The sequence below is a fragment of the Lissotriton vulgaris genome, chromosome 7 (genome assembly GCF_964263255.1).
Source record: "Lissotriton vulgaris chromosome 7, aLisVul1.2, whole genome shotgun sequence".
In the NCBI taxonomy this organism is placed as follows: Eukaryota; Metazoa; Chordata; class Amphibia; order Caudata; family Salamandridae; genus Lissotriton; species Lissotriton vulgaris.
The window spans coordinates 1,290,691,222-1,290,709,770 of record NC_141695.1 but is presented as its reverse complement, the minus strand read 5'-3'; the positions used below and the strand labels follow the sequence as shown (position 1 = coordinate 1,290,709,770).

The 18,549-nt window shown below is 41.7% G+C and overlaps 1 protein-coding gene across 2 annotated transcripts in view; it reads left to right on the top strand.

The window, feature by feature from the left end:
• LOC147703513 (butyrophilin subfamily 1 member A1-like) overlaps positions 1-18,549 on the top strand; it is a 79,437-nt gene that overhangs the window by 38,215 nt on the left and 22,673 nt on the right. The window contains exons 4-8 of one of the 2 annotated variants that reach the window (XM_086931882.1): positions 708-740; positions 1,411-1,431; positions 1,842-1,862; positions 2,490-2,510; positions 6,714-6,734. In XM_086931882.1, the coding sequence (XP_086788008.1) occupies positions 708-740; positions 1,411-1,431; positions 1,842-1,862; positions 2,490-2,510; positions 6,714-6,734 (117 nt within the window). The remainder of the gene's footprint in view (positions 1-707; positions 741-1,410; positions 1,432-1,841; positions 1,863-2,489; positions 2,511-6,713; positions 6,735-18,549) is intronic. The other variant, XM_086931883.1, reaches the window with a different exon arrangement.

Here is an 18,549-nt window from a genome sequence, read left to right as displayed (position 1 = left end):
TGCGACGCTGCGACGTAGCGCTGGCCGCAACCTACGTGATGACGAGAAGGAGCGGCGGTGAAGTGAGGAGCGTGGGGAGGAGCGGCAGCTCAGGTGCTTCATGACGAGGAGGAGCAGCAGTGAAGTGAGGAGCGCGGGGAGGAGCGGCTGCTCAGGCAAGGCTCTGGGACACGGGAAATGTTGGGGCGGGAGGGAGCCGGTGCGGGAGGTTGGCCCTGAACAAATGCGGCTGAGGTAAGGCTCAGGCTCTGTGGGCAGCATTTCAGGCTTGCGTGCACTCCCGCCCTGGCCCCCGCCCGCCACGACATTGTCTGGGACACAGACAATGTCGTGGCGGGCGGGGGCCGGGGCGGGAGTGCACGCAAGCCTGAAATGCTGCCCCCAGCCCCCTTCTGCCCCAGGCAACGCTGGGGCGGGCTGCTAGTAACATATACAGGGGTTCATCTGCTGCGTAGTGGATGGTAGTGATTGAATATATTCCAAAAAAGATGGAATCTCTAAATATGACAAGCAGCATCCGCTAGCCTGGCATAATAGTGGGGCAAACGCCAAGCTCAAAATTTCGCTGGTACTTAGTCTTACAAAATGTACTTGCCTCTCTTTGTATGTATACTTTGGGAAAACGCTATAAACAAGTGTAAGTCATCCACTTCTTTGATCAGCTTCAACAAATAATATCTAAATACTGCTTTCTCTTTTTTCCTCAGAAAAGTCGCCCTGTGAGCTGCAAAGAGAATTAGGTAAAAAGCTTGTGGTTCAAAGATGTTGTGCTGTTTTCTTATGTGCGTGACGCAAAACTAAATCCAGAGATGTAAATATCACTATGTCCGCTCCTGCAAACTTACATTTTCCCATGCATAGGGCCCTAACCAGTGAATACGGCAAAAATTTTTACGTCTGCATACAATTTTTAATGTAAGTGGCTATTTCCAGCCCTCCACATTTATTTGCATTCTTGAAAAAAATGAAAGAGGGATGCCCAACAAGGGACCTTCATTAATTAGCGACTGACATGTCTGCCAAAAGTTGAGCTCCTAACAAACACTCTGGGGTGGATAGCTTTGATTTCCACTGGTCACAAATTCGTGAAATATTGCTAATGTGGACACTGTACATTAGTCCATCACCCATGCTACGTACTCTACCCTACAAATTCCCATCCTGGACTGTAGAAAAGCTCTCGGGACCTTGATGTTCAAACAACTGGTGATCCACAGCTAAACGCCCAATCAGGCTCCTCTTAGTTAAGTACCTCTCTTTACCGCCCAGAGCCCAGGTGGCCAGAGATACGTTTACCCTATAGAATCCACATCCAGACATACAAACATGCATCCCTTACAAGTACTTTATCTAAGATTTTTGGGGTGAATTAAGATCATAATTAATTTATTTTTTCCTTTTTATCCACAGAGAAATTGAAGGCAGTTAACCGTAAGTGTGTGCATTACATAAAAAATGTGACATTAAGAATGTGCAATTGCGTGGGTCAAACGTCCTTTTTACAGTCACATTGGTTAGGATGTTTTTTTCCCTTTGATTCTTTTTTTAAATTGAATTTATGATACCACTTTTGATTCATGTATTCCTTCCATGGGAAGGGTAATCCACTTTGTTGCCTCTAGATACAATTTACTGTTATGGTTGCAGGATAAATAAATACCTAATATTTTTTAGCAAAGTGTGGATAGAAACTTTGGAAGGAGGACCGGAAGTCCCTGCTTCTGCTGAGCCCATCTCTTGCACTACACTGTATATAAAATTATTAAGGAATATATATGAAATGCTAATACTCTGCTCAGCTCTCTGTGACATTTATTTTTATTGTCTATTTATTGTTTCAGGTGATCTTTCCTCCAGAGTTGGTGAGTCTACCTATTCTCTTTAAATTGCTTAGTTTGTAAAACAATGAGCGCAGGTGCCCAAAGTGCTGCTCAAAAGTCTGCGGCGGTCGCAATTAAATGTCGGCGTGCCGAACACCATACACTCTCTGCCCCTTTATCTCACTCTTGCAGGCTCCTGCTTTCTGCCTTGGCCACGGTTTTTCCCTTACTCTTCCTCATTCTTTCCTGTTTGTGCGTTTTCCCTCTTTTGTTCTAAGGAAAAGCCTGCCTGGAAAAAATAAGTGCCGGTCCCCAAAAATAGGTATGGTGGCCCCCTCCGTCAAACACCGGATCAAATTAAGCCCGTCTCTATATGAAATAACTTTTGGGGCTTTACTCTCGCTGTTAAACCACAGATTTTTCTGAGCTAGATGAAAACATGTCTGTTCCCTCTGGAGCAGCGCCAAGTTGTGTAGAAAAGCGGCCTATGAATTTAATGGCAGAGGCAAACAAAAAAAGATATATTAAAATATGCCTGTCGAGATTTTTTTAATGGATTTGCTCTTAATGTCTCTTTCTGCTTGATACTGTGTCACATTTGGTGCTCGCAAAAACGGTCTTTGTGTACACAGGAATTAACTTTTTAAAATATCTTTGTTTTCCCCACAGAAACGATGGAAGAACAATTAGGTAAGGTTTATTATTTTTGATGTAGAAAACGATGCCCGATAAAAACACTTTTCGGATGAGAGGCAATCCATAGGAACGAATTCATAAGGCCAGGGATCCTACAGAACAGATTAGCCCAGGCTGTGCCTTTGACAAGTCCCATCCCAGCAGTACGTTCCATGACAGACTAGGAAGGCTCCCACTCATTTTACCAAAGCTAACAGGTGGTGCATTTCAAAAAGGCGCAATGACAGCTGCGCCCACCTTTACGATTGATACCTTGAGGTAGAACAGGAATGGGTTCGGTTAAAAGCGAATGGAGCGTCAGCTAGGGGACTCCATGCCAGCAGGACACTCTTTAGGCCTTATTTACAAGTGCATCGGGAAAGAGTGAGGTATTTACCACATCCAGTAAATTCTGGCAGGGAGTTGAGGTGTTTGAAAAGTGCGGTAAATACCTTGGGGCTTATTTACAAGCCCCTTGCGCCATCGGTGCGCCACTTCTTCCCATGTTAAAGTGGCGCACTGGCGGCGCAAGGGGCTTGTAAATAAACCCCCTCCTATTTTGGTTTTGTGTTGGAATAATGTGGAATTAAAGGCGGGCTCGATGTCTGCCGTACTAGTTTCCACTTGTTTCTGATTTTTTCCCCACACAATTTAACCTGATAATTGTACCAGGTCTGAACTTGCAAATTCTGTCAGAGGAAAATTGTGATATTGCAGTCTTTACAACAAAATTCAGAACTGAGTGCAGACTCCCACGTGCTTAGGAATCAGAGGACGGTGTACATAAACGACAGAATACCGATACGGGCTTATCATAGCCTGCAAGATTTACTATTTTTACGTCAGCAACACTATATCCTGGAATCTGAACTACTACTTAGGAAATGGATGTTAAATATTCTTAAAGAGAGCTGCCCAAAGAATTTTCTTGTAGCCATTACCAGCCCTCATACAAATGACTACAGGCTTTATTTATTCTTGAGTATTAATTTGAACGAGTGAGCGATCCACCAGACTAGTCCATCAACAAATTGGTCATTCCAGGACCTGCAAAATTTTGGGAAAAAAGCCTTGAGGAAGTCACTAGATGTGACGAAACAAGTGTCGGCTGTTTTTGTATATGCTCACCTGGATTGATGTACGCCATTCCCAAAGAAATGTTATACCATCTATTTGGATGTTGGGATTTATTTTGAATATATTGGACCCTGTCTTAAATTGCTATAAGTGATGCTTTTAGATTACATGTATAACCTCTTTTGTATGAAATAAATTGACGAAATTTTGTTCTAAGAAATTCTGTTGAATTCTATCTCTGGGTGCTTACCCGTGAGTGAATAGATCCTTGCCTTATGGTTACAAAAATATATCAAGGTCAAATATTTGTAACTTTGAAATACTCAAGAGTGCCGGGATTCATTTTGTCACATATTGGTACACTTGGAGCCTTAAGGTCTCAGTATCTTTTTGCACCCATGGTAGCGGGGTGCTAGTTATCCTGAGGGGCACCTTAACTTTTCTTATTGCTTGTTACGACATATAACTCAGAAACTCCATTTACAAGCCCTGTATATATTTACAATTCTGTGATGTGCAACCTGTTTATACACTACTACCATTGTTGTTCATAAAATGATATTGTGACAGTTGATAATTTGGCCACAACTTTTCAAAAGGTCGATACTGAAATCAGGCCATTATGGTACAACATGGAACTGCAACACTATGACAATCCTAGCTCTGTGAACAAGGTCCCAGCTTTGCTTGCAAAGTTTAAAACCTTTGGGTGTCTATTTCAGGCTAACTGAGAAGAAAATGTTTTCGGAATTCTGCTCTGTAATTTTTGCAGTTACTATTCCACTTATGAACTTTTCTACAATTTTCTTCTAGTTGACAATTTGCATGTTAAATGTGATTGGTTTTACTTTTGTTAAGGAGTGCAACCCAAGCTGAGCATTTTGTGACTGAACAGCAATCTTTATTTAGCTCTGTTGCAGTTAATATTTAACTTTTAATGTTATTTACAACTGTCCCGTTGTGTTTGCTTATTTCATCACAAGGAGATTCAACAACTTTTTTTTGAAGTTTGCAAATCTATTCTAACTTTCACTTAGTTCCGTTAGTAATAACATAATATTTCATACATCCCCCATAAAACCCCCATGCAGTGTTATCGTACATGCCTAGTCCATCCTAACAAAACCTTCTAATTATTTGGTTCTGTTCAGCAGTGCTCTTTTGGTCACTATCTGTGTCCTCTCATCTGTTCCTCTTTAGAATAGGTTTCTAGCGCAGACCGCCCGCCAGTCTTTGAGACCCACCGGCCTTTGAAAATCCTCATGCCTAGTTGAGAGTAAATGTGAAAGTTCACATATAGTTTTTCCTTTTTGCATGTAGAAAATAATTTCCCATATTTAGACCATAGCCACTTTAAAATGGGGTGTTGTGTACTGTTTCCCCACTCGCATGCCATATAGGCCTTCTTCACCTGGGTGTAAATTTAGAAGTGATTTTAAATGTGGGGAAAGCATTGTATATATATATATATATATATATATATATTGGTGAATACCCCAAAAGAAATGACTTTTGTGTTGTTGACCAGATAATCAAAGGGCACTCCCTTGAGAACATCTACTGCCCTTTCCCCAATTTCACACAAGTGCTTAAACCTATAGATACCTCCACAGTCAAAAGACTCCAGGCTCACATTTTTGGAATGAGTCTTTTGAATGTAGAACTGACTTTATTTGGGGTTGTATTTTAGACTTAGACATCGAAAACATTTGTGAATATGTGAACGGAGCCCCTCCAGTAACTGATGTGCTTCAGAGACCAAGTGAGAATTCGTTTTTCTGGGCACGCTCTTAAATTTCACTGCAGATGAAACAATCTGACACTTTGACTCTTAGTTGATTTTACTGTACACACAGCAATGGACTTTGTCTCAGAAGATTTTTTAGCTGCTGCAGAAAATCCAAGAGCAAGCATAGTTGACCAAAGGTGACATTTAAAATCCGGTGGAATGTCAATTAAAAGATGGAAACCAATTATTTTTTAATTGTCTGGATTGCCAGTGGAATTTCAAATTTGAGCTATTTGGGATTTTGAAAATTCTTCATGCTTTTGTAGAGAAAGTCTTACTGTGGTAGCCAAGGAGATATGTTCCAGACGCCTTCCCAAAACCAGCAAGAGTAGCAATGTTGGTGATAACTGAGGCCCCCATTACAGAGTGGTATCCCCTGGGGGTATACGACATTGGGCAACTATGAGTGGCTGGTGTTTCAGGTCCCACAATTACTGGATCCAAAAACACTGGACCCAGTTTTACTAGTTTAAACTCTGCATCCAGTAAAACCGCTTGAGCTGGGGACAGCTGCACAGGATGGACCCCGTTATCCTCCTACAGCACCAGAGGGGGAGCAAACAGTGACCCCCCCCCCCCCAGCTAGGAGTCTGCATGGCTACACATAGCCTTCCTGCCCCCTACTCACCACCACCTGACCCACACCAGTCACCTGTAGCCACCTGCCACATAGCAATAAACTGAAACATCTGAGTTTTGAGGCAAGCAATCCTAAAAGTACCAGATACTTCCTCGTGTGGCAGGTTATTCCCCATTGGTGAGAGTTTAATTTGTGATACTGTTAAATCATGGGTAGATGCTGTCTAGATCTGCTGATGCTTAATGGGGAACCCATAATAGGGCCTATGAGAAACTACTATGTTGTGTCAGTAAGCGTGGGTTCCTTTTACATTTAAACAGATAGATATATTGCTAGTACAAATGATCAAAACCTTTTTTATTTTAAAAAAAATCCCTCTACGCATGCATGAGGACAAACAAAAAAAGCTGCCTTAAGCTGAGGGTATGTGACTGGAGATTTGACAAAAGATGGGTTTACTGTTTTCCTGAGAGTCTGTGTAAAGAAGTCCTGCAGAATAAAAATCGAGACAATTACTATTTTGTGCCCTTAATTTCACAAAATGTAGCACACGGACAGTCAACAGTAATGACGATCTAACTATCAAATTTGATGAATGCCATTAGATAGATAGATAGATAGATAGATAGATAGATAGATAGATAGATAGATAGATAGATAGATAGATAGATAGATACTTGTAAGATGTTTGAATCACACAGTATTCATTGTTCTTAATAATACTGCATACAAAAATGGAAACTAAACGAATACTGTTTTTCATCCTTTACAGAAAGAAACTGGAAAGAACTAGGTAAGAAACAAATTGGGAAGTCTTTTAACTTTGCTCCTGGTAATATTTTTGCTTCTTGATGCAAAGAAAAAAATCTGTGGAAGTCCAGTGTCCGCCATCAGGGTTTGATTTGCTGCTTAGATCAGCACAGGTTACCTGGGCAGCTCTGTTATGTTCACGAAAAATTTGTTTCTCAACTATATCTCAGTAACAACCCCGACATTTGACAGCTGTACGAAATGAGTGAGAAACTTTGAAAATCAGTTGGGCACATTAGGAAGAAATACCAATTTTACTTTTAAGTAATCAATTTAGTTTCACTTATTAAACTACCTAGTCCGTATAAACATAACTCATAGTGAAAGTGACTTTTTCGTAAAAGACAAAATTAATAAAGTTTACATGCTAAGAACAATAATCACATATAGTCAACTTTAAACTTTTCTTATTTCATAGCAGACTTCATAAAATCCCCACCTGTGATTGCCACCTCTATAATGATCTTAAATAGCAGGTTTCTAGTCGCTACAATTGTTCAAACTAATACACTACTTAAAACTTATTTTAAACACGTTTTACTACTATTGCGAGAACGTGGATAGACAAGCAGGAAGTGCACTACAGCCTCACATAATTTCATAGCACACTCGCATTTCCTATCAGCCGTATACCTGCTCATCATTTTTGCTGGTCTTTCCTCAAACGGAAGCCACAACCTCATTTCCAGGAGCAGGGGTTGAAGATGAATCGGCCACAATATTTTAGACGCGTCCTAAGTCATCTTAAAATCCCAAATATTAAGGATTGTTTTCTCTTCCTATACAACACATCTTCATAAGCAGCCTTAAAAAGTGATATGTCAAGATATCATGTTTAATTTCATGAATAATGAAGTCAAAGAACAGTGGTGAATACAAAACTTTGCAGCTATTGCAACAAGAATTTTAGATTCTATTAAGGACATGGAGGTGAGGATTATGCTTCTCAATTTCTTTACTTGCTCCAACAGCAGGCAATAAAAAACGCATTAAACATATAAAAAACTACATAACCCATGAGGCTTTGACCCACGCCTCTATTAACAACCAATCAAACGTGTCCTGCATACACAAAATAGCGAGGCACCATCTTGAGTGCCTCTTTCTTTGCCATAAGCAGTCCAATGAACAAATCAGCAACAGTTCCGACTTTCAACGGAGAGCAACATCACACGAGTCTCCGACGAGACAACTATCCACCAGGGACGCCAGCATCCTTGTGACAGAGAGAAGCAGATTCAACTCTGTTTGGATTCCATTCCTGAAAATAGAAACAAGTTTGAAAAAGTGTACCCATCAAACTGGTATCAGGGTAGGGCAAAACATTATACATTTCTTGTATCACAACAACATGGCAGTTGTAAATCTTACCTGTCCCAACGGGTGGGATAATCCTCACCTCCGTGTTCTTAATAGAATCTAAAATTCTTGTCACAATATGGCAGGACTGGCGGCTCAGACTATGCTGGTTCAAAGCTGACCTACCACAACAGGAGAAACATGAGTAATAGGCTTATAATAAAATATTTTATACATTGAGTCCGAAGACCAATCTGCAGCTTTCAAAATATCTTCCAAACGAGAACCCATAATAAAGTCCTTAGAGGCCATAGCACCTCTAATGGAATGCGCACCATACACAGCAATATCAATACCAGCTTCAGCCATCACCCACCTGACCCAACGTGCTAGAGTGGCCGCTGAGACTGGACGAAAAGGTTTCTGAATTGCAAAGAGCAACTGACCCAGAGGGTCCAATCTGTGAGCCAAAGTGCTTTCCTCATACATTTTCAAACATTTCAAAACACATAATTATGAGGAAAAGCGGGATACTCGACCGAACAAGACATCATCTTACTCCTCCTTGAGATGATGAAATAAACATCTTGGGGAGAGAAAAGCCTTCCTGCCAAGTCTAAAGCATGAGACACTCTTCTACAGGAAATAAGATACACCAACATAGTAAGTTTTGCAGATAATTACTTTAAAGACAAGTCTTTATTGTCTGGCCAGGATTCTAACAAAGAGAGAACTTTAGAAACACCCCATAACGTAGTGTATCTGGGACTAGGCGGACAAGCAACCCTGACGCCTTTCAACAACTTACAAACCAGTGGATGCATTCCCACTGTTTTCCCATCAATGTGATTATGTCCTGCAGATAAAGCTGACCTGAAATTAACAGACCTATAAGAAAGACCTGATTCAGCACATTCTGACAAAAAGTTTAATATCTCCTTTAAATCAGATCCTACGTGATCCACCTGTCTTTGAAGGCACCAACCCATCCATCGCTTCCAGGATGCAGAATATTGTTTGCGGGTGGAGGGAGCAAACACCAGCCCAAGCCTGGTGTATAGAGTCGGCAGCCGCTGACGAAAGGCCCTCAATTCGTTCATGTCTCCGGAGAGCGTCCAGACCATGAGTGTTAACTGGTTTGGTTCAGCAAGCTTTATTCAGTTTGTGTAGCAACCAGAAAAGCAGCAAATATACATATACAAACAATTAAGTCCAATTACACAAATATAATCTTAATTAGTTAGTACATTAAAATCAGTTAAAAATAGTTTAAAAAAACAACACTTTTTCTCACATGAATTGATTTTAAGATAAACATCGCAACAGAAAAATAAATCTTGGGATCTCTTAGTGCAAACAATAGGCTCATAGCTGCATTAGTGGTATCTACATTGTATTTCTTGAATGAGGGTTTGAGATAAACAAGTCTATGATTCAGGTACAAACCACACATTAGTAAAACGTGCATAGTGCTCTGTTTAGAGTACTCAACACATGGGCATAAAGTGACAGGGCATATTTTCATTTCGGGGAATGCAACTAAATGGTGAACAGTGTTCACCATTTAGTTCCCCGAATGTTAACTGGGTGTTAACTGGTTCTGAAGGACCAGAGTATGCGTTGAGCCCACTGGGTCCTGGAGCAGCATCCCAAACACAGTTAATTGGAACGGAAGATCCACTGACAGTTCCCACAAAGTCTTAAACCATGATTGTGTCTTCCATAACGGTGTGACTAACACTAATGACGTTGTTAGTCTCTGGACCTGAGCCACTACTCTCGGAATCAACGTGAAAGGTGGAAAAGGCATAATTCCTGTCAGAACCCCACTGATTGAGAAAGGCATCCGTTCCCAACGTCATTGGATCCGGTCTCCAACTGTAGAACCTGGGAAGCTGAGCATTGAGGCGAGATGCAAAAAGATCTATCGGACAAGGGCCTTAAATACTCATGATCTCGAGAAACACAGAAGGATGGTGTCTCCAGTCGCTGAAATCCCTCCGAAACCTGGAGTTCCAATCTGCCACCTGATTGCTCTTGTCGGGAATGTATTCTGCTACAACCCTGATCTTCTGAGATAGGCAGAAGTGCCAAAATTCTCTCGCAATGTTGGCCAGAAGCTGAGATTTGGTCCCTCCTAAGCGATTGATGTATTGCACCGCTGACGCATTGTCCATCTGCAGGAGAATGCAACAATTGCTCTACAGAGGGGAGATCGACCTGATTGCGAATGAGCCGGCTATCAACTCTAGTCAGTTGATGTTTATTTGTAACTCTTCTGCGGACCACCGCCCGCCGGTGGCAAAATCTCTGCATCTTGCCCCCCCCCCAGCCCCAACGACTGGCATCTGACTCGATAAGAATGTCTGGAGAGGCTCGGACAATGGCTTTGCTGTTCCATGCCTCCATGTGCGCTGGCCACCAATGTAGCTCCTCTTGCGCGCCTAGAGATAGAGCGATCAAATGATCGTATAAGAATCTTTTCAGTAGGTAGTGAATCTTGAGATGTTGCAGCGCTCTGTAGTGAAGAGGTCCTGGGAAGGTCGCCTGAATCAAGGAAGCAAGGAGACCCACAATCCTCGTCAGGGACCTCAGCGAGATTACCACTTTGACAGAGTTGCTCGAATCTCCCTCTTATGGACTTGATCTTGGAGTTGGGGAGGAGCAACTAAGCATTCACCGAGTCTATTTGAAAGCTTAGGAAGTCCACTAATTGGGACGGGATAATCATGGATTTCTTGGTATTGTTCACAAAACCCAACTCTTGTGTAGTGATATTGTCCATCGTAAATGAGTGCTCAGTAGTATGGGGTCTTGGGCTAGAAGAAGCATGTCGTTGAGATACACAATCATGCGTACCCCCATCTCTCGAAGCCCTGAGGTCACCGGCCTCAAATGTTGGGTAAACACCCATGGTGCTGAGGAGAGGCCGAAAGGAAGGGATAGGTACCGGAACCATTGTATCTTCCACTGAAACTGGAGATATTTCTGATGGGAGGGACAAATGGGTACCATAAGGTAAGCATCCTTCAGATCCAGGCGGACCATCCAGTCCCCTTGGAGCAATAAGTCTTTTAAAAGATGGATCCCTTCCATCTTGAAATGTCTCTACACTACAAAAAGGTTGAACTCCCTGAGATTTAGCACCAATGTCGGTCCTCTTCCCTTCTTTTGAACAAAGAAGATGTTGCTGCAAAAACCTCGGGGCGAAGGGTCCCACAGCAATAGCCTGCTTTGCCAAAAGTTCTCGAAGCTCTGAATCTATAAAAGAGTGTTCTTATAGGGAAAATGGAGAGGAGCAGGGGGAGACACCTGACAAGTGACATTGTGTAGTTCCATTTGGTACCCCTAAACAGTGTGAATTATTCATGCATCTGAAGTGAGCTTTGTCCAATTGTACAGTCTGCCCCCCAGAGGAAGCGAAGGAAATAGAGGTGAAATTACCTGAGGATTGGGCATCGTTGTGTCTGTATCCCCTGTTGATGCCCCTATTGTACCTGCCACGTAAATCCCCGGATCTTGAGGGGTAAAATCCGGCCTGGTCAGGTTCCTGTGTATATCCACGAGGTCTAGGGATGAAGCCACGCTGGGGACTTTGATGACTGAAGCTGCCGGTCGACCGTCCCCTGCCACGACCGGCCCTACCAGAGACAGGGAGGAACACTGTCTTGAGAGATGACTGTGACTTATCCAGTGACGTGAACGTGTTGACAAATTTGACAATGTCGTTCATTGAACAATTGCCCTTCCGCTAGGGGGCCTGTTTTTGCCGAAGCGAGTTCAACAAGCTGTGGGTCGATTTGCAGGAGGACAGACTTGAGCCTCTCCTAGAAAAGGGAGCAATTGGCTTTACCACAGAGGCATATAGCCCTTTGGGTCCATCCTGCCAGGACCTCAGGGTGGATTGCTGCTCCCGTCTCCTGCGCTTGAAGTGCTAGCTCCAGAATCCTGGCCAATGGACCAGATACATCCAACAACTTATCTTGACATGCCCGAAGGGCCCGGTATATGCCCTTCTTAGGGTCTTCTTTATATTTCTTGAGGAATGTCTGCATGGCCGTATCTGTCTCAGGGGACAAAGCAATCTTATTTGCAAGGTCAGGGCAGGGGCATTCAGGTCGTAGGTGGGCTCAAACTTCATTACCAAAGCTCTTTAGCAGGTTAGCCTGCCTGTATTCCGCCACCGCCATGGCGGGAGCCCAATCCAAAGAGCAGGGATGTACAATACTGGCAGGATCAAAGGTGAAAGAGATCGTTGGAACTGGGAAATGGAATGCTTGCGCTTCTTGGCGCGATTACGTTGGCGCAATTAATAGGAAGACTCAGTATCAGCATCAGTGTCAGTCGTGGGAATAGGAATGGCGGGGCCCGGGACAGGGGAGGGTGCTAAGGGTTCCGGAATATAATCATTCTCTCTAGCTTTCTGGAGTTTGCAGTATACCTGCACGTGGGGCCATAGGAGACCAGGTGGCTCAGGCAGGGGGATAGGGGAGGGGTTAGGAGTACCTACCGGGGGGGATTTGCCCCTACTAACTGGTCAAGACAAAGGGATATAGGCAGTAAGGCGGAGGATAGGGCCTTGTCTAGCCTTTGATCTAACTTCCTTTCAATAAGGGTGTCCATGTCATCATCATAAAATAATTCTGGTCCTCCGCAGGACCATAGGCAGCCAATTCTTCCTCGTAGACCTCGCAGTCTGACATCTCTAGCAAATATGGGTATATTCCAATACAAATCCCCAGTGGGAAGCTAAATTTTACAACCCAGCTGTAGGAAAAGGCGTCAAATGGGAGGTAGTGCTGGGGCAGCGAGGCCAAACGGTACCAACCCCTTGAAGACTAGGACTAATGGGGGTGATCAACTCCCCCTCCCTACTTCCAAACAAGGGTTTGCAAAAATGATTGTAATCCAAATTAGAGCAGTGGATTATAAGAATGGGTTAAGCTCTTAGAGCTGACCAACGCACTCAAAATGACTAATAATAAGCCCCAGTACTAGCCTGCAACTGCCGAGCTGCTCTCCTATTCTTCGAGCCCGGAGTGAGGCGTCTGACCAGCATGTGAATGGGAAGCTTGCGAGCTCATACTTAAACGCATGCAGGCATACCAAGGACCGACGCATGCAGCCCGATCAGGCTCCAATGCGCAACCTCCCTCCAAGCGGTGGGGGCTAGAGACAGTCGGTAGTGTGAGGATCGCACCGGCACACAGAGTGCACCGCTCACATCCGCAAGTGAAACCGGGGTTTTTAAGGGCGCCAAACAATAAAAACGATTTAAGGAAAAGATTTAGGGAAAAACGCAACACGCCCTCAGGGCAAATAGTAAGATTTAAAAGAATATTGCGCGCAAAGAGCGGGGCAAACGTGTTATTGTACAATACAAGGTACAAACCTATGGCATTAATAAACAGCATAATACCAATTATAATAATGCTAAATAAGCACAATAAAACAGTTTCTCAGGTAACTACAAGCAAAATAGCAAGGCACTTATCTTGACTGTGGAGCAGCAAAGAAAGAGGCAGTGAAGATGGTGCCTCGCTATTTTGTGTATGCAGGACACGTATGATTGGTTGTTAATAGAGGCGTGGTCCAAAGCCTCATGGGTTATGTCGTTTTTTATATATTTTTTTATTGGCTGCTGTTGGAGCAAGTAAAGAAATTGAGAAGCATAATCTGAGCCTCCGGTCCTGCCATAGAATCCTGCATGACAGCAAACCCTTTTGATGAGGGTCCTGAGGCAATCTCCAGCTATTGCCAAACACCGGTCATTGCAAAGCTTAACGTAGAAATTCAGAGGGGTGATCTCTGCCTGCAAACCCAGGGGCTTCAGTCCCAAATCCAAGGAGAGGGCCTCTATGACTACTGTGCATTCTGATAACAAAAGGATGTGCTTCCAACATTTTACTACCCCTGAATTAAAGTTAAAGGAGGGCTCTAAAGCAAAACGGTGTAGCCATAAAGTGGTGTCAGGGCAACTTTGTATTAACAGGATTAGTAAAGGTGTACACCAGCACAACACCAAAGACGGCATGATTACAAACCATGCTATTATGGTCTATCTAGGACTAAGTATCAGTTTCCAAAGGCATCCACAGATACACAGATATTAGTGAATCACCATTTATGAGTTACACACATGCTTCCAATTACCAAAACCTTGATCTTGGTGTCATTAATGAAAAACATGTTTTCAAGACAGGAGGTCCATATTGCATCTAACTGTTGTTGTAGGCCAATTAAGAAAGACCAAGCAGTCAACTTAAAGCAATGCAACAACAAATAACACAGGAGCTTTGGGGAAAGCATCTCGATTCAGAAGTTCATGTGGATCAGTTCTATTAATAACTATAGTAGCTAAGCTAACTAAAACAGACAGCAGAACACACCCTTGCTTCAGGCATATTTATAGTAATCGTATTTGTGGATACGTAATCAGTGCCAAGTTAACCTTGAGAACATATTAGGAAAAAAAATGTTCTTATTAGAAACAGAAGACATTTAAGAAAACACACCAACAAAAGCTTCTTTTTTAGGGTTCCACATAACTAGTGTTGCAGGCCACACCAAAGTCCACATAGCCAGAAAAATGTCTTCCTTCTTGCTCCACAATCACTAATAATGAATGCTGCACATAGATCCACAAAGCAATAAAAGTTTCTTCCATAAGGAACAATAATCATCACTATTTCAAGTCCAACAGAATGTCTCAAAGCGAAAAAAGAGTTGACTATCTTTATGACTTACAGACTTTCATTCAATATTTCACAGGGTGTATTTGATGTTCGTTCCAGGCTCATGCCACATCGAAACCGGCCTGCTCCTTGGGTTATAGGCCAGCAAGCTCGTCCATTCCTCCAGGCGCTGACGAGTACCAACCTAAATATGAACTCTTTTCAGCAGTCAGGAAAATTACCTGATTATGGAAACAGCGTTTTCAATGCGGTACCATTACAACGTGGTTGTCACAATGACCGCATTGTTACCACACATACCATTACATCACATGTTGTTTCAATGACTTGCTGTAGGGGGCACAATGGTATTGGATTTAAAATCCAACACCTTCCCTGCTGTTACACAAACTGGAGTAGGAATAGTAAATAATACTATTCGCTACCCTTATAGCAAATCGTTGTAATGAGTTGGCTAAGAAGTTGTATTAACGTTGCACCAATTTAGGGAAAAGGGAATAAAAAACTCAACCTTTTAATCTGCTGATAATGCATCATTAGGTTCAAGCACCCTACTCGGGATTCAGAACATGCTCACTACCTTTGAAGATTTCGGAAAACTGAGTGGGCTAATTTTCAGCCGCACGACAATATCATTCATGGTCTTTAATCCTTAAAAAGCTTTCAGAATAATTTAGAAATGGGGATTTATTTTAAAGAGCAGTAAATGGCACTAATTATCTCAGTGTCAGATTAAGTTGCGATAGAAAATGAAAAAAAACAACGTCTTAAGGTCAATATTACTTTAGCCCAAAAGGCCTGGACAGTAATATATCTCTGTGACCTTCTCTGAAAAAACATAAACGTCAAGCCTAGGCCACATCTGTGTACGGCGGAAAGATATGGGGACATTTTAATCTCTATTTTTTAATCAACAACAGAAAATAGTTTTTCTTTAAAACACCTCTTGAGCTTAGCACAAATAACGTTCTATGTTCTACTGTATTATAAATGAGGCCATACAACTATTTAGTCAGTAACACGTCTCAAACCTCAACTGTATAGGGTGCATCTGTGGAGTACCAAAGGTCTTTGCTTTTTTAGAGAAGCCCTTATGGATCTTCTACTAGTACAGGGTAGTGATAACCTTAAGTATGTTCAAAAGTGTGCATAACCAACTACAGCCGATTGGTTAGGAGAATATTTACTTAACTCCCGAGTCTTTTTACATGAGCATGCTTCAGATCTCAAAGACAGATTACATGAAAGGAGGAAACAAATAATTGTGAGTCACACTAGTCTGGAAAAGTTAACAGACTAGTAGCTCGTGTTGAAAAAATTTACAGGGTTAAATGCTATCTGGGCTATGTAGAGTCTCAAAGGGCAAAGCGTCTGGTTTTTAAATTCAGAATGGTCCCTAGCATATCAGCAGCCCTAAGAATATGCAAAACAAATGCTTTTGAGTCTTTCATTTTTGCTGTCTCAAAATATCTGCTGCTTCAAATTTATGGTGTAGGATTGCCAAGACAGTTTGGCTATTAGTACAATGGAAAACTTTCTATGATGTGTTTTTAAAATTATTATCCAAGATTAGCATTTACAAAGCATAAATTGTCCCATTAATTGTGTGCATAATTTTAGAATAATACAGTCCTGCACATCTATAAACCTCTCTAATGAAAATTTGATATGTTCTTAAAATATTTTTGTCAAATCACTTAATGTATGTGTGTAGCTTGAGCAGTCAATGTACTATCGGTGGAGCACTATGGCTTATATCAATTTGTATATTTTTAATAGTCTTTAGTTGTTCTAGGCTGCGTTTTATGGATCTTCAGTCCTCTGAAATAAACACAAATTGTTTGGTCTATTAATAGTTTAAATGATTCAATAAAATACTTAGACAAACAAATCTAGACATTTGCATACTGGATGTTCTGTTTGCCAACAGCCAACATATCTGGGAATCAAGTAACCACATTTTTAGTTCAGTGGATCCAACCTTTGTCTCTCCCTCCTCTCTTCTTTATCCAGAGTGATTTTATATACCTTTGTTTCAAATCACTGTATTTCAGTTCTTGGAGTGATATCCTTGAGTGACTAATATACCTTCGTTTCTAAATCACTGTATTTCAGTTCTTGGAGTGATCTGGTGTATACAAAATGTCAAAGATACTTTCAGAAAGCACACCTACCCAGAGATTAGCCTTTGTCATACCATGCTGTGCTATGTTATCGCAATTTCGACTGAGAGCTCACAGTTATGACCTTCAAAATATGACGTACACTAATTCCCTGTTATCGGGGTAAAACAGCTTTTTATTAATCTGCTCATGCTAGATCTTAATTAACATAATCCTTCGTATTTGGGTTTCTTTTTATTGTGAACAATTTGTCTGGCTTCTATTGTTTGCCATACAAACACCCTTTCCACCATAAGGTAGCAATTTGCTACTGTCTAGGGAAGATCCTGAAAGTTAACATATTTAAAGTAGCATCAACATTGACTATATATATTTAACATGGCCTCTTTGTTTCCTGTATAAACATGCATTTTACTGTACATTGGTGAAGAAGGGCCCATCAAAGCACTTACTTGCAATTCTTGAAGCAGCTTCTTTAATATTTGTCCTTTAAAACAGGGTTTATCGAATAAAAATGATGCCAAATGTACCCAAAATACCTCTCCATATTAAGCAACATCTTCATTCGGACTATCTTCAATTAATTTTGTAATAAGGTCCCCACCTAAAAGTAGGTGTACCGTGGTGAAAAATGTTCTAATTTTCAAGTTGTCCTTTCGTAGCACTAATATTTATTTTCTAATAATATATTTTCTCCTCAATGGTGCAATAGAGACATTGATGAGATTTAACTCAGACAGGGCTCCCCGATTAACCTTAAATTACTGAAGGTTGGCTTACTTCAGGCAGAGCTGCAAGTTTTTAAAATATTTACCTGACTTTAACTGCAATCAAGTTGCAACAAATACACACATATCAGTACTTGAAGTAGGTGGTAAAATGCTAATGTTTTGCGACTGCATTTCGGTCGCAAAACATTTTTACATACCGCTGCAATTCGGTATTAGGAAGGGATGCCCTGAGCACGACCCTTCCTAATACCAAATCAGTATGTATTCGCAATTCCAACATGTTACCAAATCGCAAATTGGAATTCAAACATAACAAAAAATAACTTTACAGGTTGCAAATGGCCTGATTCTGCGAATCGGGCCATTTGCGACCGGTAAAATGCATCAACCATATGGCCCTTTGGATTCAGAGGCCAGATGGATACAAACAGATCTCTACAGAGTATGCCTTAAAAGTTAAAACACTGAGCTGTCTTATCTGCGGATATTCTTGCCTACCTAGAAGACATTATGGCTCATTTTAATTTTGGTTTGCGTTCCACACACCTGTCAGGTCAGGCCAGTGGAGCTCCTGGCCTTCGCTCCCATGGTGGAGGACAAGACGACATGTTTAAAGCATCTTGGCTGCCTGGCGTGAATTTTCTATGCCTCCTGTACATCCGCTGGTGCATGCACAAGGCACAGAAGAATGCTGGATAAGCAACATGTTTTGCTTGAGCACTCGGCAGGCGTCATGCTTTGTTTTAATTTAAAAAAATCCCAGATAACAATTTGCTTCTGTGAAACAAAAAACCATTGCCACTTACGCTCAATTTGCTTCCTAGTCCAGGGTCATTGTTAGATGCAGATCGATAGCATTCCTGTGGTGCTGTTGCAGTAAATGACCCATTAGCATGGCCCTTTATCTGCCTACTGAGGGATGTTACTTGCAAATGTATGTTTCCCTGTGT